Raw genomic sequence first — 24841 nt, 5'->3', positions numbered from 1 at the left:
TATTTTTAATTAATGACTAGTCAACAAAAAATATAAAAAAATCATAATCAAAATACTCTAAATTCAAATTGACCATTACGAACACTTTCGAATCGTCAGCTGACATTAAATATCAGCATTGCCAATCCTACAGGAAGCTTCCACCGGCTCGGAAGTGAGGCTGTTTTGAGAAGAGTTAGCGTCTTTTTCAACATATAGATTTACAATGAGCCCATGATGATAATTAGCTTCCTGACTGCTCATCGACGACATTTTATTCCACACTAACATTCGTATAATATTCTTATTTACAATAATAGGCTAATTTCAATCATTTCCTTTTTACATCAATTCTTAATTTCTTTAGTGACAGATCTGAAAATGTTTTTATACATATATTGTATTGTATATATGTATACCTTATGCCATTAAATTTATTTAATTTTTGAAGATGAAAACTAGGAGTAATTAGCCTGTTTTTATTCCTTGTATGTCTTTCTCTTGTGAATAATTAAACAAAAAGACTAACAAAACATTATTATAAATATATTATGACACAGACGCAAGAATACAAGCTTTATTAAAAACTTCTAGCAAAGAATTCAGAGCTCCTATGCAGTAAATAGCAAAACAGTATTCTAATTAACGAACTTTTGTCAGAATTACCCAACTAAAAAGTCTAGTGACTATAAAACTCTTTAGATTATTCTTGTAATCTCTTCATAGAATTATAGTGACAGATATTTGCAGACGCTAAAACCTGTTTCAAGAATGAAGTCCTAACCTTCCGCGATCGCCTATGGTTGTGGATAGCATCGTTTTCATTAAGATATAAACTAAAACACAACACTGACTACTAACTTTAATGATCACATGTCATAAATAAATATTCTTTGATTAAAAATAACTTTTTAATCAAAGAATATTTTAAATGTTCTACCGCTGGTTTTTTTTAGCTACAAAACATTTGCTTATAAATATAAGTGTGCGTCTAGATGAGGGCGCAGCATTTAATGAAATAACTAGGCTAATAAAATAAAACCTATCATCTTCTGCCAAAATGGCCAACGTATACACTTTTATGATTATTTTGTGCTCTTACCTACCTTAATGTGCTCGAAACTAAGATGTAAGAGCTATTACACTTTTTACAAAATGATTGCTCCGGACTCCAATCATTTATGTCATAAAATCGTGTCTGTTTTTATTCCAGCAAAACTAATAATAACCTTAAAACTCAAAATGACGTATCGAATACTTACGGCCCGGGAAAACTGATTATGCCAAGTTTATTAGACCGCACTCGTAGCCTAGACAAATGTTCTTCAATACATCAGTGCGAATAACAAATGCCAAACTAAACTTTTCCTGACGTACAGCTTTGCTGACTGCGTAACCGAGTAGACATAGAGAGTAATGATTTTTTTCTAAAACAATAAGTATGTTTAAAAATGTCCAAAACTTGTGTTCAGATTTTAAGCAATTACGTCTTTAAACAAGGAGTATATAATGAGTAGCCGGCCTGGCTATTTAAATTTACATATATTTCTGAATGACACGTCAAGTAGCTTTTTTTCGTACATAAAAATTTGAAATTGCATGTTTCTATTATTTGTCTATATGTAAGTTGGTCGTTGCACCAATTTTGAATTTATTTTAATTATAGGCTAATTTTTGTTATGGTAAACCACCATTTTACCGCAATCTCACTTGATAGTAATTGGTGATGTTATCTATATTGTTAAAATATAATAAACTAATAATAGTCTATATATTTTCCTCTGAAGGTACTACACATTGAATTCGGAGAGACACACATTATTAACGATTATTGACCAACGTTCATTTAACATTCTGAGGCAAAAATAAGACGACAAAGTTAACAAACCGGTGACTGAATCGAAAGTCATTGGTTATGGTTAAAAAGCACCGGTTCGAGTATAACAATATAGCACAGATGTTAAAACCTTTGCTTCGTATAATCCGGAAATAATCGAGCTTTATTGTGACTGCTTTTGTCCAAGCTCTGATGAAACACCTAAAATTGAGGTTCTAAGACATTTACATCACCGGCAATTTAAGGCGGCATTGTACCGTAAAGCCACATTTTGGATAATGAAAGTCAAGGTGAAAGACCAATGAAAACGTTTCAGTCTTGCGCTTTATGTTAAAAGAGAAATGTATCGGTTATTATTGAAAACAATAACAAAAATTTTACCAGTACAAAGTTGGAATATTTTTAATTTACCGATGGACATATTTCACGTATGTACACGTAATATAAAATTTCGGATACGTCCGTAGGGACATGATATCGCACAAATTGTTTCCCATATTTCATGAGTGTTTGACACAATCATGAAAAATTGTCCGTTAATTGCATGCGTTTTTGAATATTTCATAGTTTTTTCTACATAAAAATTACTTTTTTTTTACTTTGGGAATGTAACTAGAGGATCAATATCGATCCGCTCAAGGCATGTACTAATTAAGGTTTCAATAGTAAAATACTTTATTACAAATTAAAATAAAGATTTTAAAAAGTCGTGTGATCTAATAATACAATTTACATGAGCATAAAGTTTCAGTATTTTTATTAAAAATATATATAATAATCACTGTGAGATTAATACTTTCTACATATTTAATTATGAGGAACACAGCTCGGTGATATAATCACTTGGATTAAGACAGGTGAGTTTAGCCGCTGCCTTAATATTTAATGTTTCAATAAAGCGCCGTCGTGTCTTATTACAAACCAGCCCACGTTTTAAAGCCTACATTAATTATTAATATTGAAAATGAAACAATCTTTAAAATTTGTCGTTTAATTTAATTTTTTAAACATTAAAGCCATTTCAATACAAAATATTCTTATATTTGGAATAAATATGATGGTATTTACAATTCCTTTGAATATCTATCTTCAGAAATAAACGAAAGTTAAAGAATACAAAGCGGTTCTAATAATGAGTCAAATAATTTCCGTAATCCGTTCCAGCGAATAATAATTTTCCGATGTTCAAAGTTCGGTGGCCTTAAATTTTGCTGGTTTCTCCCGCAAAAGGTATTTTTAATAAATTCCTTCGTATTATCAAAGGCGTTTTGTTAGTCGAAAGCTAATTTTTGAACGATTCTCTCTTTTTTTCCTCGTAAAGAAAAATATTGTTTGTGAATAATACCATCAATTAAGCAAAAAATTAACAGTCGTAGAGTTTTTTAACTTTATACATAAATAGCTAATGATTTATAGCACAGATAATGAAAGTTTATTTATAGGAAATTTCCTTATTATACAATAAAAGTATTAAATAAAAATTTACGCGAAATGAAAAATATTAAATAAATTTAGGTTTATCGAATAGAACAAGGCATGTACTATTTATATAATGAAAACTTTCGATACGTAAAATAAACATCAATAACGTACGAATACGAATGCTTAACTGACCGTAAGCACTGCGGCCGGTCGGTTCTTCTTTCATCAATTTCCAATACAAGTTCTCTCATCTGTAAGCTTTGAAGATTGAGTATTTGTAAGAAATAGAAAAAGAATTATTTCTACCAATGATGTAATAGTAATGCTAGTGCTTATTAACAATCTCACTTAACCTATTAACATGTTTAATATTTACGTGGAAACATTGACATGTCTTTATGGCAAAAAGGGCGTCCAGTGGCACATTTATGTTTTCAAACTTAAATTAACTGGGTTTTTTATTAAAGTATAAAGGTATATGTAATATTAATAAGAAGTTAGAGACCTATACGCGGGAATCCTCGTTAGTTTGTTTTTATCATTGATGCAGGAATGATTAAAAATGTGCCGTACTACGTCAAGTCCTATGAACCGATTTATTTACACTATTTTCGCAAAGACAGTAATGAACTTTTTATATATGGGTCTTTTGAGTTTTATACGAATATTCAAACTATACAAAAAATGGTATGATCCATCTAAATATAGTAATAAATGTGAGTCATTAAGGCTATGCAGAGATATAGTAAACAAAAATATTAATTTATCGTTTCATCAGCCAAAAAAAAAAAAAAACTAATGACATGTATGTCAATCTTTCAAAAACAGTTCTGAGACTCCTGAAAGAAAAATGTTTTTGATGATTATATAGCCAACAACAATCAGCCTAGATCCTTAAAAGAAAAGGATAAATGTGATTTACAAAATGACACAAAAATTTTTTGCGCGATTTACAAAGTGTTGTTGGTGGTCCCAAATAATGAAATTAGTCTATTTTATTACATCAAAGGGACATAAGTTATTGGTTTTCAATATTTATGAAATGAACAAATTGCTATGAAGAGATCGAACGAAATAGCGAGCAGTATTTATGATATAATTAAATTAAAAAGTCAAGAAGGTTGTGACGATTTTAGATTTCAAAACCCAAATCGGATTGTTTTATGTATAAGCTGCTAGACAGTTTATTTGAATATAAAGCACACTTTTCTTGAAATAGGCCACACTCAGAATGAAGGTGCCTCTATACACGCCACTATTGAAAGAGCTTCAAAATATAAGAATATTTTCACACCCTCTGAATGGAGCTCATTTATTCGATGGGTGAAATCAAGAAGAAAGTCCTTATAACGTTACAGACGTAGTTCAAAATATGATTTATGGCTCCGAAAAGATGCAGACAAATATACACTTTAACTGGACTAAAAACTCAAAAGGACAAAAAATTCTTTGAACTAAAATGAAATAAATTCATGGAAGTCGAAATGAACCATTCATTATATACTGTAAACATGATGGGTAGTGAAGTTGCTATTGAAAATCATATTTAAATCTTAGATCAGCCAGTACGAACGAGTAGGCAAATTGCCGACAGACCTACCCATATTCCAATGCAGCAGTATTATAATCTGCTGTTATCAATAAAACCTTCTAAGAAGAAAGATTTGCTTGATTTATGTCGAAAAAATACTACCCCGCTCGCATACCACAGTTATTATGAAAATATAGTAGTATCTAATAACATAGTGTCAATCAGCAAAGGGATAATGAATAAAATAAGTGAAGGCTTATTAATAATATATTAGTAATGTTGTTTTTGGTAATTTTATAACTTAATTATACTATAGAGATTTTTTTTAAAAAATCATCCGATAAGTTTTTAATCTACTTATTTTTCTGAATTTTTTTAAGGTGAAAACACCAAAAAGAATCAATACGGGTCCACAAGAGAAGTTTTAAGGCTAGTTATAAATGTCTTATTAAATGAATAAAACTATTGCATGTTTTTTATTATTCAAATGATTTAACTGAAAATTAAATTAGTTGGTTAGCAGAATGTAAAACGTATGTGTCAATGTAACATGAATAACTAAATATCTAAGTAGCTTATACTCCAATAAAAGAATTATCACCTACATCAATTACTGATTGATTTTTGTCCCTTTTAGGGTTGGGTGGTTGTAAAGAAAGATAAGTTTAATGAAAACTAACGTAGAAGGGCCAATATGACTTAAGGAAAAACCACTAAATATTTATATAAAATACCATGGTTTTAATCAGAAGGATAGTTGACTTGGCAAACAAGCAAAGATTCGTAAACTTCGGTTTTCATCAATCTGAAGTTATAGTGAATTTAAACTTTGAAAGCCGCTCCTGTAAATAATGTTGTATTTTGGCATTTTGTATCGTATACAAGAATAACGATAGAATAAAAATGCGGATATTATTTCCAAAAATATAAATATAAATACGCACGCACATATTATTCAAAACGGAACATCCAAGAATTCAAAGACTGTTATTGTAAACTCTCTTTTGGAGGGAACTCCATAAAAATCCATTACAGTTAAGTTGGTTGCCAGAAGATATCCCTAAAACGATTGACCAGTTTTCGGGTTAAAGCTTCCCGGAGCACGTTTTTGATGTATTAGAAGATAACTTCTACCAGCATATAAGCTGGCATCGGGGTGCAAGGTAGCGAACTTAATTACGAGTCAGCTATACGGGAGGCGGGAAAGTTAGGAGACACGTCCGAACGCTCCTAGCGGTGAGCTCGCAATTCCGGAGCACATTCATTGAAGTTCTGAACGTTTGTGATGAGTGTGATGGATGAGCTCGCAGGTTCTGTAAAAAGATATCTAATCATGCGTCGATAATTCTCACTATAGTTGTTCGTCGCCTGGTGGCAGGCATTTTTGAAAAAAGTCAGTGATTATAGCGGCACCCACCTCTCGTTTTTCATTACTTTTTGAAATGATAGTAATTTAAAGAAAATCTGCTAACAGACGACACCCTCTACAAAAAGGCCTGCGTATTCGTATTAACTAATCTCCAAATATGACATAAATTGGCACGTAATCTTAACTTAGCCTGTGAGTTTATCTTAAATCTAAAGTTCACGCTAATAAAACGAATTTTCCGGCGTAATTGAAAAAGAAATATTCGTCACGAAATGGCAGCCCTCACGAAGTATACCTGCCGAACCTGCATACGAAATTTTCATTTTATTAAAGGAGTGCTGTGAACACGAAGGTTTATTTGCAATACCTTATTTTTAAGAAATTTATTTCTAAATATTGTAAATTGGTAAAAAATAAATATTTTTTTGTTATACCGTAAAATTTTTTTAAACAATTTTTTTAAATACATTTTTGCGTATATTAAAAATAGACATATATTTCTTACAGTTAAATGATTACTTGTTACATATATTTTTTTGCTTAATATATTAATTAATGATGGCGGAAAGAGTAGCAGTCTTTGTAACAGTGTTAATGGAGTTGTGTCTTACCTATAAAGTTAACACCTTATATGCTATATTTAAAAAAAACTTATTTTTGTAAGTAAGTTTCCTTTATTATTAAGATAAACTCTATTTGTAGTGATTACTTTTAATCACGTTTCTTGTATTTTATTTGGTATGCGATAAGCTACTTCTAAGACAGTATGAATTCTGCCGGGTAGTTACTCCTATAGTGAAATACATACATTAGCATAATAATTTTAAAAAAATTCTTCTATTTTTATACTTTTTTATATAATAATGCATATACAATATATACTATTTAGGTTATACTTTCGTAAGCGATACCATTTGCGTTAAATGGTTACAATGCTTATATAATAGCTTTCTTGAGGATCATAAATCCTTACGTTGTTTAGTTCTGTAATAAAATGTATCTTACAGTCAATTTTTTACATAGATTGTCTGTATTTAAATAAAACAGAGCAAACGTCAAAAACAGGAATTGGGCATGGCAGGGAAAAACTAAACAGGAAAGAAGAGATTTATCTAAGGAACAGAAATAAAAATAACATTGAGTAATTATAGATCCCTTTAAACCTTTTTTTAGTTTTATGTTTCTTTCTCAAAGTATAGCGCATATCTTCATCGCTTCATATCAAGTAAAGTTAATTATTATACCTACCCACTATGATAACGACAATTTTGACACTAATACTACTTGTTGGTAAAATAACATTTGCAGTTCAATTCTAGAGAATGATATTTATTGTTTATTAACTTATTGTTTGATATATTTTTTTTGTATTAAATTACAGTAGTAAGACATTTCTCTTAAAATAAAATAAGACCTATTGTACCGCTTAAGAGTTATTGAAAAAGAGTAGTTCATGGCATATGATGAATTGCAAATGCAGTGTCTACGACAGACGGATGATGTATCACGTTACAAGACATTACGTGAATATTGTTTTTAACAGTATTTAATTTAACTTTTCGGAATCCTGTGCAAATAAAATATTAAAATAAATACTTTAAATATATGGGTATAGATATAGAATATTCTATTACACCTTTTTCCACTATAGGAAAGTAATTATTAATATTAGCTACAAAAACTGAGACTAATTTCGCTATAGTAATTAATACATTTTATCAATTCATTATAAACTTAGAATCTTAGTGATAATAAACTTAAATAGGTTAAGCTTTCATCGGCTTGAATCAATAATGTATTAATAGCATACATAGATTGTGTCGCACAGACTAATGTCGGTTGTAGTAAGTTTAATGAAGCCATTAACATACATTAATTGTCTTAAACGAAATACGGATTTGTGACGAGTTCAATGAATACTTCACATTTTGTTTAGTTACTGGCTAAGCATGTCTAAATCCTAGCTTACTGGAAACAATATAAAATAAATTGTCAAAAAAGGCCAATTGCAACGGTTTAATGAAGTCATTAATGAAAGCATTAAACGCTGTTAGTATGTCTGAAATATAATAGGACCTCTAATAGAACGGTAATATCGATTAACTACATTATGGAACTAAGACACAGAGAAAACCGCAATTACATTATTTTTAATGACCATTTTATGTAGGGTGTAATCGTAAATGATTTTGTTACAGCGAAGAGGAACATAGAAACTAACTTCCGTCATCACATATAAAATCAAAACCAAATCATCAATATTCATGTATAATGATTAATGATGAATTTATGATTTTTACCACCAACTATATTTTATCAACTATCCATTTATTAATTTTATGAATTCATCTTAGCCGATAGACGCCCACTGAAAGGCAGCGGGCCTTTTCTAAAGATCACCTCAATCATCAGTTTTGGTCGGTCCACCTAGTACGGGCTCCACCCACGCCACGTCTACTGGCTCGTGGTCATCACTCTAGAATCTGTCGACCCCAACGGCAGTCGGGGCTGCACGAGCACAGTGCCCACTGCCACTGCCCCACAGACGAGTAATTATTCTAGCTACGTCGGTGATTTCGGTTCATCTGGGATCTTCTCATGCCTGATTCCACCTCGAAGCGAAATTCAGAGCATAGCCCTCTCCATTGCTCTCTGGATGACTTTGAGCTTTCTTAGAAGCCCATAATAAGCAACCACGACGCGTATCACATTCACACGCGTCACTGGTAACACATTAGTCAAAGACCTTCGTCTTCATATATTGCGGTATTATGCACGAAAAGATGTTTCAGAGCTTCCCGAAGGCCGCCAATCCGAGTTGGATTCGGCGAGTGATCTATTTCTCGAAGTTGGTTTTACCTGGCAGGATGGGTACATAAAATCATCTAAAACTTCGAGCGTAGCACCTCCGACAACTACTTTAGTAAGCGTTTTTATTTTTAGACCTACTTGTCTTGAGGCTCTGCTGAGATAATCGAACATCGTACCCCGGTCCTCCATGGTCTTAGCCATTATGACTATATCAAAACGCCCAATGCTAGCAGCAGATCAATCAAATCTATCAGAAATCTATGGGCGAGGTCTAAGTCCAGCTGTGGACGTGAATTATGAAGATGAATACAATCCACTATAGCCATAAATACAAGCCATAGCTTATAATAGTCGTCCAAAAAGTTTTCATTGCATAATGTTTTTTTTTTTAAAGAAATGTTAACTAAAACATGTACAAATATCAAACTTCATTCATTGAGGAAAAGCGTTAAGCTGAGTTATAGCAGGGCTTGACTGTTTGTGATTAATTTTACGTAGAGATTTACAACTTTGAAGCCTGTTAGTCCTTGGCTGCAGAGTTCCTTCTAATGTAAACCATTAACTTGCTACTTATTCCGGTAGTAAATACAAACGCTCTATTTTGCATTTAACAATGTGTACTAATAGCCATTCCTTATGTAATTTATTGTAAACAATTAAAATTTCCTCGTTATTTTTTTTTCCTTACTAAATCGATGTTTTTATCTTATTTCCGTACGAGTAAGGTTTCTATTTTTCAGATGCACAGACAATGAAATGCTGTTCAAATCTTAAAATCTATTTTGTAATATGAATCTATACAGTTTAGTCTTAGTTACATAGTGCTTAAGCTACTCATTATGCCTAAAGTAACGTTTGAGGTTATATAAAGTGAAGTGGTATAATATTAAGAATTATAATTGTTAATATTATTATGTTATTATTGAAGTACATAATAAACCACAAGCATTGGTACTAAGTTATTTTTTATGAAGAACGTTATTAAATTCACTATTTCATGTAAGTTAGAGCAGCTGCTAACGCTATACGTTTTAATGCCTGTGTTTTTATAAATTTAAATAGAGCGGTTAGGATGCTCATAAAACAATTTTGTTGATTTATGACAACCGCGCCACCCATGTCGCAAACGAAAATAGAAACCTGCACGCCTGCGTACCATATATGATACGCAGTACGGGTGCTGTTTTACTCGTCGTGGTGATGATTTATAATTTTTAAAGTTTTTGAAATACTATTAAACTAATTTTTTAATAAAATTTTGTGATTGATTCTAGGTTTTTACACCTTTAAAGGAGTGAATGTATGGATTATTTATCAACATAAAGCTTTAAAGGTTCGACATCCATTTCCAATCTTATATAGTGGCTACTTTGAAATAGATTGCATTAATTTACTTTTTTAAAGAAATGCTACAAATCAATATATTTTGGGAGTACAAAGACATGTGAAGTAAAGTAATTCGAATTTTCAAAACGCATTTCCTTACTACATTATCATTGAAATATTTATTATTTCAGAAACTATAGATTTTTAGATACGGTGTACCATACATTATTTGACATTTATACTTTCGTTATAATCGAGGCATTTTTTTATTATTTTTTTTTGGAAATTTTTAACGTACATTTATATCAACTAAATTACGATGTTATTCTTTAGACGCGGAAATGTTCTTTTTCTATCAACCTACTCTTTTCAATTACAAGCGCAGAAATTTAAAGGTAAAGTTATTTATTTTATAATTGGTGATTAGGTTTGTGATTGAAATATTTTTTTATACATAGTAATAATATAGTAGCTATTATTATTTAAAAAAGTGATAGGAGAATTTAAATATCAATCTGCTATTTGCAATGTTGCTTTTTAAGAAAAGAATGGACCAACGAATGACTGCCATTCGTATTTTTATTATGTACTGACGTCTTCACAGGTGAAACAGTTAGCCTATTCGCCTTTATATTGAAGGCACCTACGTCATGTTTCTATGGGAATACTAATAGTCTCTTCAGCCTCTTTTCTGTACTTATTAAAAATTGTGAGGCGCTTTTAAGTTTTTTTCAGATTCCGATTGATATATACTTAAACAATATATTATGTAAATGTGAGATATATTACAATATACCGATACAAATTAGATCTTAACCTTCTTGTCATTCTTTATGATTATAAAAAAAATGATCAAAATGTGGAATAAAACTTCAATATATTCAAATTACATTTGTGACTGAACATTCAAATTGTTAAAAAATGAATTAAAAATATTACATAGTATTGAAAGAACTCTTGTTTTAATATTTGCAAAGAAAAACAGTAAAGCGGATTTGCCCGAAGCGGTCTTTCCCGGAGAGCTCCGGATCCACCGGGGTAACTAACTGCATGACTCGGAACATGTATTACAACAAACAAATCCCGGGTTACGTGGGCTTTGTTTTGCAAAATGTACATGTATTCATCTCTAAAAGTTGTCTCACGGATAATACTTATTTATACCCAGTATCACATTTGTCTTGTTTATAAACATTGTCACTACAAGTATACGTAGGTAATATTAAAAAAAAAAATCTTTATTAAATATATTAAGGTAAACAGAATGATTGATTATAGATGTAAAGGCTATAAAGAGATGAATGTACAGCTCATTTGTGACAAAAACACTTCAAAGCTTTTACACCTATTTCCAATTATCCTGTATAAAGTAATCACTTTCATATAGGTCATGTTACTTTATTTCTCCTGTTGGTATGCGACAGGCCAATAATATAAAAAGTTTGTAGAAACAGATAATAAAAAAATAATTAATTTTAATTCGAAGTAATTTGAACTTTATAAACGCTTTTATCTATCATTTTGTTATATATTATTTCCAAAACCATTGATTTTTGAATGTGATGTACCATACAATAATTAAACCTATTAAAGTTTTTACTCTTATAATCAGTAGTCATCATCAAGTCAGCTGATAGATGCCGACTGCAAAGCATAAACCTCTCTCAAAAATCGCCACGATGACCTAATCACCCTGTATAAGAAATTACAACTTCGCAGACTTTTTTTCTTGGCCTACTTAGTCACATTGTTGACCAAAGCAATTCATATAAAACTTCTTAAAGATTTTTTAACATTAGATATGTTGTCCGGGGTTGTATCGCTTGGATAGTATATATGTGTAATTATTTATATTTATCGTAGAAATGATATTTCAAACCTGGTATTCTTAATATACATACGTTCTTTACCTTTTTTTGTTCGATTGCTACTTTTAGCTCTTGCTGCATATTTTACTCGAACATGATGTTAATAACTTTTTAATTAATAACGAACATATAAAATTCTATTAATTAGCGCATTCCTAAGCTTACATTTGATTCAAGTGAATACGTATTTATATAAATAAAGTGGTGTCACCATGCGAACGGGAAGGACAGCTGGTCGCTGGCATCATCGCAGCGGATGTGCTTGAAATAACTCAAAATATTCGACGACGTATCCGTTACCCTCCACCAGGTGTTAAACTTTGCGATAAATTGAATACGTCGTTCAACTCTTCACTACGTATAGATACTAGAGTTTAAGAGAATTGGTGGTTTACAGCGCCTGTGACTATATTTACTACGAAAACATACGGTATTAATCCGTTGTTAAATATTTATATATACATTATATTTTGATAATCGTTACGAAAGTATTTCCATTAGAGGTTCCTGTTATTATTTTCAAATTTGTTTACTGTTTGATATCAGTTTTTATGACAGTTTGAACTGTATTGAATTTAAATGCAGGCTGATACCAACCTGTTTCGTTGGAAGTCCATGGAAGAGGCCTATGTTCTGCAGTAAATGTCCTTTAAATTAAAACGTTATGTAGCTACTTTTATTCTTTTTACTCAGTATAAATAAGGAAATTACTATTATAAAAATACTTGACCAATAATGAAGTTTTTTTTTCATATCTCTTCTCCCTCTGTTGGGCAGAAATTTTCATAATTAATATATTTATTGTGTTTATCCATAATGTTTGTTTCAATGGATGTCACTTGTATTTCTACCGAGAAGCACTAGTTAAACATTAATTATATTATATTTATTCCTTATTGTGCATCAACAGGTCATAAAAAGAAATCAGATGAAAGAGCAAAATAAGCGAAGTTCAAATGGCGGTCTTATATCAAAAGGTGAGTTCTTCCAGACAATCATTGAATGGACTTGGTTAATGAGAACAAATTTGTTACTCTGCTGCTTTCAAATATTTTGGCTAGCTAGTCTAGATCTGCTTGTTAGTGATTCGTACCTTTTCATGTCACGAAGTAGCTTGAATGTTATTCTACGTATTAATTTCAAAGCAATTAACTTTTCTTTCCTTTTCTCGTCACTTGCAATAAATATTAATATATTAAGTTCTAGCTAGTGTCCGAATATTATTGGTATTCTTGCGATATTAGAAATACCAAGAAGTCATGAAAGCACTTTCAAACAAAAACACAACATCTACGAAAGTTAATGAGCTAGACGCCCATCGAGCGCTTCCCGCGGCATCCGTGCCATCAATCTTTGCGTTATTATAAACACATCAGCCGTTTTACTCGTAAACATGTTTAATGCTTTCTCAATTAGCTCTTTGTTAAATTTTTTACCGTTCCTTTGATGAATTTCCTTATTTCAGATCATTACCATTAGTTTGGAGCTTATTATTTCGTATTTTGTTAACAATAATATCTTAAACACTGGTAATGCGGGAGTTTAAAATAGATAATTAAATATTTTGGAGTAGATTTGACTAGCTATGACTCTCATTTAGGTGAGTTTCTCACATTTTTCACTCTCTTAATTAAATTGTCGTGATTTAAGACTTTGGCACTCCCTGAACATATGGCGTTAGATAAGGATAAAAACACTTTGATCAGGGAAATTAGATACGCGGGAAACGGCACGCATTGGAAAGATATTTCATCGCGAACACGTGCTAATAATTGCCTCTTCCAAATTACGGTTTATTGGTTTGTGTATCATTTGTATTCAAGTACAAAGACATCGTTTCATGCGTTATATATACATTTTGTGAATGCAATAATACTAAATTTAAAATTAGTTATCCTAATTGGCATAGATAGTAATAGATTGAATCAAACTTGATTAGAGTAACAATAACAACCTTGGAATAGTTTTTTTGTAAAAGATAATGACGCCATTATTTTTTACTGTTTTAAAACTGCTTGCGTTGCTTTTAGGTTTGTTTTTAGGCAAATAAGTTTTGACAATACAATGTCTATTTGACCTACTTTGGACTTGAAACATCACTGTATTGATAGCACTATTTTTTGTGTTACCACTCCATCGATATTAAAAATTCTAATTGTTCTTAGGTATATTGATTTATGTACAGTTAAATCATAAGTTTTGTTTTATTATTCTAAGATGAAGAATCAATAGAATTATTAATTAAAACTGTGAAGTGTTGTTAGCTCATATTTTAAAACCGATTTGGCGAAGCGGATTAGCAATTACAAGTGGTAGCGCACAGGTTACATGTTGGGTCGAACAAATGGTCACGGAGGCCTTGATGTTCTGGAGTGGAGACTAAGGACCGGCAACGATGTGTGACGTGGAGTGGGACGTCTAGCCACAAAGTGGACAGTGATTATTAAGGTGGTCGGGAGATGGTGGATGCTAGTCGCTTTCTGCCAATCGTATTGAAATGACCAGCAGTGGTCATATTGCAGCTGAAATTACGATGACGATATCTAAATGTTTTTAGTTAAAAATTTTGTTTAATAATAAAAATTAATTTCGAAATATAAATAAAATTTTCATTGATCATACATTTATCATTAATACGTAGCGGTGTACGAGAACAGTATTATGCCGTCGCTCAGCATCACATAAATCTAACTTAAAAGTTACTTTTGTCAATCCGGATAATTCCTCAAGGTTTAATCAGACTAACTTGGATGTAATTAATGTTCGGTAAGAGCGCACAATCTAAGAAAACTTCGATTCGTCGGGCATTGAAAGACAAACTTTTGACAATTTTAGATGCGTGATTAATAAAACAAACTTCCTGTGTGCTAATGCTAAAGCGTGTGAAATTCTATTATATTTATTTAAAACATGAAGTAAGGGAGTAGAAAAACAAAGAGATATTTGCGAGTTTTTTCAATACAGAATTATATGAGTATTACTTGATTGCAAAATTCTGTATTTAATTTAAGTATAAAATAATGAATATGAATAGATAAATACGCTGTGAATGCGTTCGAGATTTGTTACTCTGCAAAGTTTGCGTTACAACTAATTGGATGGCTCAAGTCGGAGAAGGACGAAGCCGTTTCTCAATACTAACATAAATTAGAAGGTTGTTGTTGTGTTTAATTTAGGAAATAGATGTATTAAAAGGTGTAATTACTCTAGACACTTTAAATGCTTTTCATTTCGTAACATGAGATAAGTTATGGTTATATCATTGCGAAACGTATTACAATCGTCAAGATGTATTCAAATATTACATTTCGGTTTGATTGGCACGGTTGTAAAAAATCACAGAGCTAATCAAACACGGTACTGCGTTACGTTTCGCATTTTACAACTGTAGAAAACATTACAATGTAAATGAGTCATACAAATATGTTACTTTTATCGACTATTTATAGTAAAATAGCGTAGTCCATTAATCACACTAATTTTGTGAAAAATTTTGTTAATACATTTTTAGCAAAACGTTGGTACTACTGAAAATATTATTTTAATTAGTAAATAAAATGCCCAAATTTATAAACTATATTTTTTAAAAGAATGTATTGCGGTTTATAATTATATTTCGATTGCTTGGTTTTTCGTTTCGGTTGTTTATTCATTTGGTTTCCGTCGCTTGGACGTCTATATATTTCATATTTATCCGCAGTACCTTTAATGAATGCGTGGACTTGAAAAACCTCAATCCAATATCTAACTATGGGTATTGCAAAGCACTCGAAACGACAGGAGTATAAATATAAGCAACGTCCTAATCCTTAAAACGTATTTTTATTTCATGGATAATATTCGCTTAAATCTTAGTAGTCATTATATACCCTAATTGATTTCCTATCCAAATAATAGTTGTGTAACTTTAAATTTATGATCGCTCAATAATATCAGTGTCCATCAATAAATAAAGCATTGTTATCATAAAAACTATGCGCTTTATTAACCACGATCGGAGAGAGACGTACGAGGAGAGCGCGGGAGCTTTCAACCAGTACGACAGGAGCGGCCGAAAACGCTTTACGTGTCGCGCGCGAACAGAGACGTCAGCCCTAGATACAGTTTTACGTCATTTACCTGAAAAAACTCGGTCACACGGATTTGTTTTCCTTTTTAAGCACATTTAAAAATTATTTGTTTATTTTTTTGAATAAGTAAGAAGTGCTATATTTATATGGGTATCAGCAGTCGAATTGATTAGTTGGATTATAATTTATGCAGATTTTAGGAAGCTCAAATGATATTTATTGTTTCAAAAGCATAACGAGAAAATGACTGAAAAATAAAATTTACTTTTTCAGTTCAATCATTTGGGCGTACTTGTAATGTAATAAAAAGTAATAAAAAATGTAGTTTTGGTGATGAACTATTTGTGAGATTTAAATTTTATTCATCCGTCAAGTAATGTAAGTATAAATATTGAAATGACCGCGTTAAATGTTAAGAAATGGAAAGTTTCATTATATAAAGTTTGAAAATTATTTACGAGGAATGGAGAAAAGTTGTAAGAGATACGTATTTAGCTAAAACGGCTACAGCTTGTTGTAAGCTGAACTTATTAATTTTAAAATTTTTCTCACCCTATTTTAATCTCATTCGCGCTTACAATTTATTGGACAAGTCTTTTTATATATAAACTATAATATACATGTTTGTTTATGTATACAATAAGTATAATTTGAAAAGTTGTAATTTCAAAAATGCTAAACTACTTCTTGTTTTTTGAACGTATCACCAAACAAAAGGAGGCAACACAAAGAGCAATGGAACACATTTTGCTGAGCGCCTCGCACCGTGTCCTATATTTCTAACGAGATGATGCGCCAGCCTGTTTGTGTTAGCTTGTAACGTGCAAGACCTTTTACTACCTTTAATTATTTTGTGTAATATTTAAATTAAATGTTATTAACTTTAATTTAAAGTTTTCACTATTATCTTTAATATCAATAAGGAAAGACTATGTATGTCCATAAATCGTACGCCATTATAACCAACTTCTATAAAACGTGTGCAATTATCTGTGTGTAGTTTTCATATCGATTTAAAAAAATCATAATGAGAATATTCTATTTAGCAATATTTAGTACAGGTTAAATTAATTAAATTTTTTAAAATTAAAGAATAGAGCTTTAACTAATAGAATAATTTATTGCTAACGCTTTAACCTATTTTGTATACAAAGAATCAACTAGATAATGATGTTTGTCAAAGTTTTAAGAATGAATCGTTATTGTATTACATTTATGAAAATGAATGGCGACTAAAAGGTATATAAAAAATCTGTGTTAACTCGTTAATCCTAATAAAAAAAATCTGAATAATTGTATATTTTTCGATGGTTATGCTCATTAGAACGGTAAATTTTGGTCATGATACATATGTTGTCTAAGTTCAAACGATAACCTTTTTAAGCGTATGAATTAATTTAATTAAATGTAGTGATAACGCTAACTAAAATACGTTTTTTATTTATTTATTAAAACACTCCAAACGGACTATTCATGCATGTAATAAATTTAAGTATTTTTGCGTCAATTGTAATAAAGTAAAAATAGTAATTCAGTGTTCCTTAAAATTGGAACAAAATTTAGAATTCAAAATGTGATTTTAATTCCGGCCATAGAAATTTAAGTAGAGTAATTAAAAGAATTATTATTAAATTATATTATGACAGTAGTTACAAGTAAACATTTTAAAAATATAATTTAAATGGATAAAACAAATCAAAACAACCGAAAAATATTATAATATTATGACTGCGAATTTGAGGTTTGTGCGCACTCTTTGTTAAATGGATAACACCATAAAAGGTCTCAGGGGCATAAATGCAAACAAAAGGCAAAAAGCACTTATCTGAGATTGACTAGATGGAATTGTTACCAGTCGCTACAATGTACAGCATTGTTGTTTTGAAGTTGCACACCCGCTTTTGTTAGTTCCAGTTCGTGGCTACAGAAAATTATTATGTAACATTTAAACTAGATTATGTATAAAAGGCACAACACATTTTATTTGTTAATTTAAAAAAATATTTGAATTAAAACGTACTTGGAAAGTTTGTGTGTATTAAGCTAAAAAGCTTTCTACTAATTAGAAGGCTTAAAAATTTCGGAAAAAAACTTTGGCTTTATTTTAATTATCTGTGCATATCAGGTTACAATCCTGATACGCAGGTGCATGGTCTGTTACATATGCATTCGTTACCTTACAAAATTTGTAGCTACTTTACTAAAAAAATCTTTAACATTCGCTACATAGACATAATCAACTCAACAACAAAATCAACGGATAAGTGTAGCGACATGAGTGAATTTCAAAAAAAGATTAATTACCATTTCACATGGTTTAAGATTCGAAAAGTAATGGTTTAATCCATTACGGATATGATTCTCAAGTTTTGGTGGGTGAAGTTAGTATTTCGTATATCAAATCTTCTGAATTATTTAGGAACATATCCATATCTAAGATATCAGCATTGTACAGAGTTTTTTTGAGGCAATATTGCAGTAATAGCCGAGCTAACAATTACACTATAATAAACATTAACTCTGCCTGTTCGTAACGATGGAAATTATTTTCACTAGCGGGTCATGTTTTTCACGGATGAATTGCTTCTAGATTAATAAATATAATATAATTTTACGTCATCAAAATTAATGTAATAGTTAAAACATTTTTTTTTCAAGTTACGAGCGCTTTATCACAGCTAGTAAAGATTTTAGTGTATATTACGTAACTTGTACACCGGCTCGAACAGCAGCAGCGGCTGGCTAACTTAATTGATGAATTTAACGGTTTATCTCTTTCCTTCTAAACAATGCTTACGTTTCCTTATTTCCTTCATAGTTTAAGAGGTGAAAAGTGTAATGGGCGATGTTTTCTTGAACAAAATTATGCTTTCAAAACCTATACAGTTTGAATGTTATGATGTAAATAACAAAAAAAATTAACATATTGTGTAAACATCTTTTAGTTTAATACTTCTCAGTGCTATAAGACGAAGGTCTACGATCTGTGTGTTGATTATGATGACGTGCGGGAGTGAAACAAACTTCGGGTTTAATTGGCAAGCTCGCGGTCACTTAATGAGCCACAGAGAGGGCTAAAATCTCGAGATTTGCATTCTAGATCGATAGATCAAACGAAAATTATCGAAATAACCTAGCGGATTGGTAGGTTGAAGTGCCAGTGAGTGGCCTTAAGGATCTGGAGTAGAGATCGCGGGCCGACAAGCGTAGTGTAGGACGTTAACCCACAAAGTGGAATTTTTTTTTTAATAACAGACGTTATTTGTTTTTATTCACAGACGTTACTTATTAATAATAACGACTTTTTGTTAAAAGCGTCAGAAGATCTATGTGCAGCAAGGGACCTACTACAGCTGAAATGATTAAGTCATAAGTGAAAAACATAATTAATAAGTTTATCTTCATACAAGAAGCTAAGAGGCAAATTATATTCCATAAATAACGAAGTAATAATTATTTAGTTATAATGTAATGTTTTTTTCATCTAAAACATTACTATTCAAGAATGTGTGTGTTTAAATGGCGAACTTATATCGTAATTTATAAGACCTAATCCTAATATAAATAAAGTGACTAAGTTATACAAGGAAAAGTGAATAAATCGTATAAAAAGTTTATCGGTGTGTCGAGTGGCATGGAGGTGATCCCTACTTCGGTGAGCCGCATCCTTGTGGCTATTTTTGCCGCCATTTGTTGGAGTGTAGGTAAATATGTGTTTTAATTTATCATTTTATTAAACAAAAAGTCAAATAATTTTAACTAATGAAAAGTATTTGTTTTTCAAATATGTCATAATGTAAATCAAACGAGTGAAAGTTTTTGTTACTTTTTAATATTTTTAATTTTTTTTTAACAAAAATAAACAATATTGTATTATTTCATTGCAGTAATCTGCTTTAACAAAAATTTAAAAATAGACTTTTAATGTAAACGAAATTAAACATTCCGTTAATGTGCTGAATTAAATTTACCAGTTAAAGTAAACTATAAAATAGAAAAAATATTACAAACTAACATTATAAGCGTGCGATGTGTCGCAAGCATTCGGATTAGCAAAACTAATTTGTATATCTTATATGTGGAACATTATTTATTCTTGGATTATGCGTGAAACGTTGTGTATCATTAATAATTTTGCGAGTTATTAAAAATAGTGCACGGTAAAAAGTTAAAACTATATAAACGAAAGTAAATTAATACGTTTTTTAAATTTAATTTAGTTTTTCTTGACTCTGGGAACCACTTTTCATGTGCTTTTCTCTTGGTTCGTTTTTAAAATTATGAAAGAAATTCTTCTCTAACCATATTGATTTAAAAGCTACGCTCACTATATTCAAAAAACATATAAAACACTTAAAAGTATAATTCATTTTGTGTTTCTTCTTTTCTTTCCTTGACAATAGTTGGCAATCTCCGTACTTATTTATATATGTTTATATCTATATTGTTTTAACAAACGGTCTTAAAAAAAATGTGTTTTAAAGGAAAGTTTGTACAGTGCTTAATATTGTTATTATTGGTTACATTTAACATTAAAAGTCTATGGTTTCCCACGACAATCCCAGACGCATAATAAATCTAAAATGATATCTCCTTACTAACCAGTCAATAAAGTGGAGTGAAAGTTGAATTTATTAAACTAATTTGAAATCTACACCTAGTGTATCGGACATGTACTTGATATTTGCAATTATTCTGAAAAAACTGGTTTCTTACATTCTCGAGAAATATCAAATAATCTTTATTTATAATGATATGAGGTAATATTGCATTAAATTACATAGTTCAAAATCATTCTTATTTAGTACTGTAATAATATTTTTTATTAATACCTTATATAGGCTGTCGTATAGGGAAATTCTTCATTTCGTGTGTATGGAAAACACTGTTGCCCTTTTGTGGTTTATAAACTTAGGAAAGGTGTGCATTTGGATCTTCCTTGTATATGTACAAATCAAAATTTTCACGTTTTAGGAGGCTTCTTTTAAAGAAAAAACCACAATTTTCAAGGTTCATAAACAATAATCTAATCATTAGAATCTCTGAAATAAAAACAATGAAATGTGAATGTAACTTACTTACGTTATGTACACAACGTTTGATATTAATTTATACCAATATATTTAATAACAAAAACATAATTTTTTTTTAATATTTTATATTTAGGCGTTGGGGGGCTTCATAATCTGGAAATAAATGTACCCAGTGCAGTTCTTCTAGACGAAACTGTTACTCTGGAATGCAGTTGGCAGTTGGAAGATGAAGAAGCTTTGTACAGTGTTAAATGGTACAGAGGAAAAGAAGAATTTTACAGATATATTCCAAAAGAACTCCCTCACACAAGAGTGTTTCCACTACCAGGAATAGAAGTTGATGTAAGTATAAAAATTGTGGATAAAACTATGATAAAATTAAACAATAACGTTTTTTCCTACTTATGCGAAATTTATATGTAAGTTTTAAAGAGTCGTTGGTTAATTTTTTTAATTTCTTACATGTCAGTATGTAATACATAGAGCGAATATATAGATTTATGTAAATTATGGTTATTGAGATAAATTTAATTACATTCACCACATAAAAACTATTTAGATAGATGGTTTCTAGTTGACTTTTTCAGAAATCAAATTAAATTTTATACTTTAAAGAGTTTGTTACCATTAAATAACACCTGGGCACATCGACAGCAAAGCATAGTATAAGTTTATATATGTTTTTAATAATATGGTAGAAATTCAAATATGTTTGTCTATCTTGAGGTTATACAGCCCCGGCCATAATTATGCTAGGTTTTTTTATTTATAAACTTTACATGGATACGTGCAGATATCGCGCTCTGGTGCAAGGCGAGTTGTGTTGCAACAGGCGACTCCGGCTATGGCGGGAAGGTTCCGATGCGAAGTGTCGGCAGATGCACCAACCTTTCACACGGAAATACGATCCGCCCCGTTAGAAGTAGTTGGTAATAGATTTTACCTTAAATACTACAACTTAGAGAGAAGAAATTATTTTTTTTAAAGCTATCACTAATACAAAGACCTTATTATTTATAATTTTTGGTATTGTGGAATTAACACTCACGACATATTTAATGTTAACTAATCAAAACCGTATAGTTATTATGATCATCTAATAAGAAACCTGTAATTAATATATAAGCCGATTATTAATTTACCTTTAGAGATTATTTGTAATTAACAATAACCTTATTACCTTTTTCTGTCATGTCTTAAATAAACTGAAGGGCTTATAAGCGTTTTACCGTAATTAATAATAATTTAGATATTGACTTCCACGTAAAATATGTTTCATATTTTGCTTTTATTTCTAGAAGACCTTAAACATTTCTTGAATATGATTTTAGAACCACCTGAATGGGGTCCAAAACTTGTCTCAGATCGATCGTGGTACGGAGTTGGATCTAATTTACGCGCCACTTGTGCATCTCCGCCAGCATACCCATCAGTAAATCTAACATTTGCTCTTAACGGCGAAGAGGTAAAATATCTTTATCATTTTGACATTTAAAATTTTTTTTTGTTATATAATAAAGTTTTGAAAAGACAATAAGAAGTATTTAGTCACTATTTATACTTTCATAATGGTTCACCGCGAAAACCAAATAAGGAACTTGGTGGTAGTTCATTTAAGGATTTGTGTATTTTATTTGTACAGATTGACACTGAGTCCGTAACACACGAGTTGCCTTCATGGTTTGAATGGGATCCACCATTAAAAATTGAATCGAGTACAACGGAAAAACCAGAAGATGATATGAGTTTTAACGGGTTTCACGACGAAGAAAACCTTCAATATTTGGATGAGACATACATTAATTTACATAAAGAAGAGATAAGACGACCTCAGAAAGAAAGTTTAAAGCCTGTATTTGAACGAACGGGGCCTGATAACAGAACGCCAACTGTTGGAGTGGTGTCGTTCATAGTGCGCACCGAGGCTTTTGAACGTGGTAGCCTGCGTCTCACATGTATTGCTAATATTTACAATCTATATGCAGCACGTTCTGAATTAATTTTTGATATAGAACAGCCTGAAGTTGCTTCGGTTTTAGGGGTACGGAACAGAGGCACTGGTAAGATATGGTTTTAAACTAAAATTCTTTGAAATAATGAAAGTTATCGTTACTCATGGTACACGGCTTACGTCTCACTTATTTCAATGAGCTGCAAAATAATTTTCCTTTGTTTTAATTGGTAATTGATGACATTGCATCATTTTATATACGTATTGTATAAACTTACTATTTCCGAATCGGTGAAATTTATAACTTCATTGTCAGATTGATTTATTGGAAGTTTTAATGTAATTACAGTTTATTTATAATAAAATCTAACAGCTGAGTCCCAGATTACAGAGTCAGTATTACCTCTGTGATATTATATTTCTACTGTGAATTATTTTTGTTAAATTATTGCAATGAAAATATAAACACATTATTTGTAAAGCTTTGCAGCTTATTACATATAAAAAAAAATAATTTCATAAGTTATCATTTGTCTGTTAAATTTATTTATTCAGCATGTTTACAGTGTAAACACAATCAATTAATAATTAAGTATGTAACAATTGTAAATGACAATAAGTAAAATTAAAGATGTAAAACTATTACATATGACAATTGAGATTTTCATATATCCGTTATTGTAATAGCTTTACACTTGTTGTTTAATAATTTTTCTTTCGTTTCAGTTTTAAGTGTCAGCCAACTTTGGAAATTTGGAATGGTGTTCTTATTTTGGGGAAGTGCACGGTAGTTCTACTTCCATTATCGAAATTTAAGAACAAAACGATAAGTGAAACCGATACTTGGTAAAATCGATAACTACAAAACTATAGCGTACAAAACCTATAGACATATCTAAAATTACTGGAACAATGTAACTGGAAATAGAGATAAAGTTTTGTTTTTAATAAATGTATTGTAAATAATCAAAGATTAATAAATTTACTTGTTACATGAGAATTTTTACACGAGTTCGAAAAAAATAATTGAAATTTTAATTTAGCAAAGAATAGTTATAATCTAGTGCAGCGGGGTTCGTTACGTTTCCTAAATATCTAAGAGAAGATGATTAAAACATATTTTTTTTCTTAAAGAGATACATAAATTTATAAAAGACTGATTATTACCTATGTATGAACATGTATTTTTAGTTTGTGTTTGTTTTAATATAGCTGTTATATAAAAAATTATTTATAACTTATGCGTGTTTTTTTTATAATTTAAATTTGGGAAAATGCGAAAATAATTTTGTTATACAACTGTAAATATTTAAGTAGTTAAAGAGATTTTGAATATATTAGAAATAAATATAGATGTTGAGAATTACGTGATGTTTTCTTCATTTAGCTGTATTTCAATGAAATGTTTTTCCTATACAGACTACATAAATAATTTATATTGATACCAAAGTATACTTGTTAAATCTATATAGATTTCGTAATTTCGTGCATAGATAAAGTATAATTTATTTTTATACAAACGACAGTTCGCCAGTTTCACATGTTCATCTATTTAAAAAAAAATATTATTCCTAGAAGTTGACATTAAAAATTTTAGCGGTTTCTTTGGTGCTAACTACAGAACAAGCAGAACGATTTATTGAT

General features: G+C 30.5%; 1 protein-coding gene across 1 annotated transcript; it reads left to right on the top strand.

Annotated features, from left to right (window-relative positions):
- The first annotated feature begins 19722 nt into the window (after positions 1-19722).
- Positions 19723-24330, top strand: LOC137931232 (uncharacterized). Its single transcript, XM_068774642.1, has 6 exons — positions 19723-19917; positions 21380-21588; positions 22040-22175; positions 22578-22711; positions 22889-23306; positions 23924-24330. The coding sequence occupies exons 1-6, from the start codon at positions 19848-19850 to the stop codon at positions 23986-23988; spliced, it is 1032 nt and encodes a 343-aa protein (XP_068630743.1). The 5' UTR covers positions 19723-19847; the 3' UTR covers positions 23989-24330.
- Positions 24331-24841: the final 511 nt, after the last annotated feature.

This window comes from Battus philenor, unplaced genomic scaffold (genome assembly GCF_028537555.1).
Source record: "Battus philenor isolate CCGP_79_NKW_IND1 unplaced genomic scaffold, ilBatPhil1.0.hap1 SCAF_7, whole genome shotgun sequence".
Taxonomy (NCBI): Eukaryota; Metazoa; Arthropoda; class Insecta; order Lepidoptera; family Papilionidae; genus Battus; species Battus philenor.
This window is presented reverse-complemented; position numbering and strand designations above follow the sequence as displayed.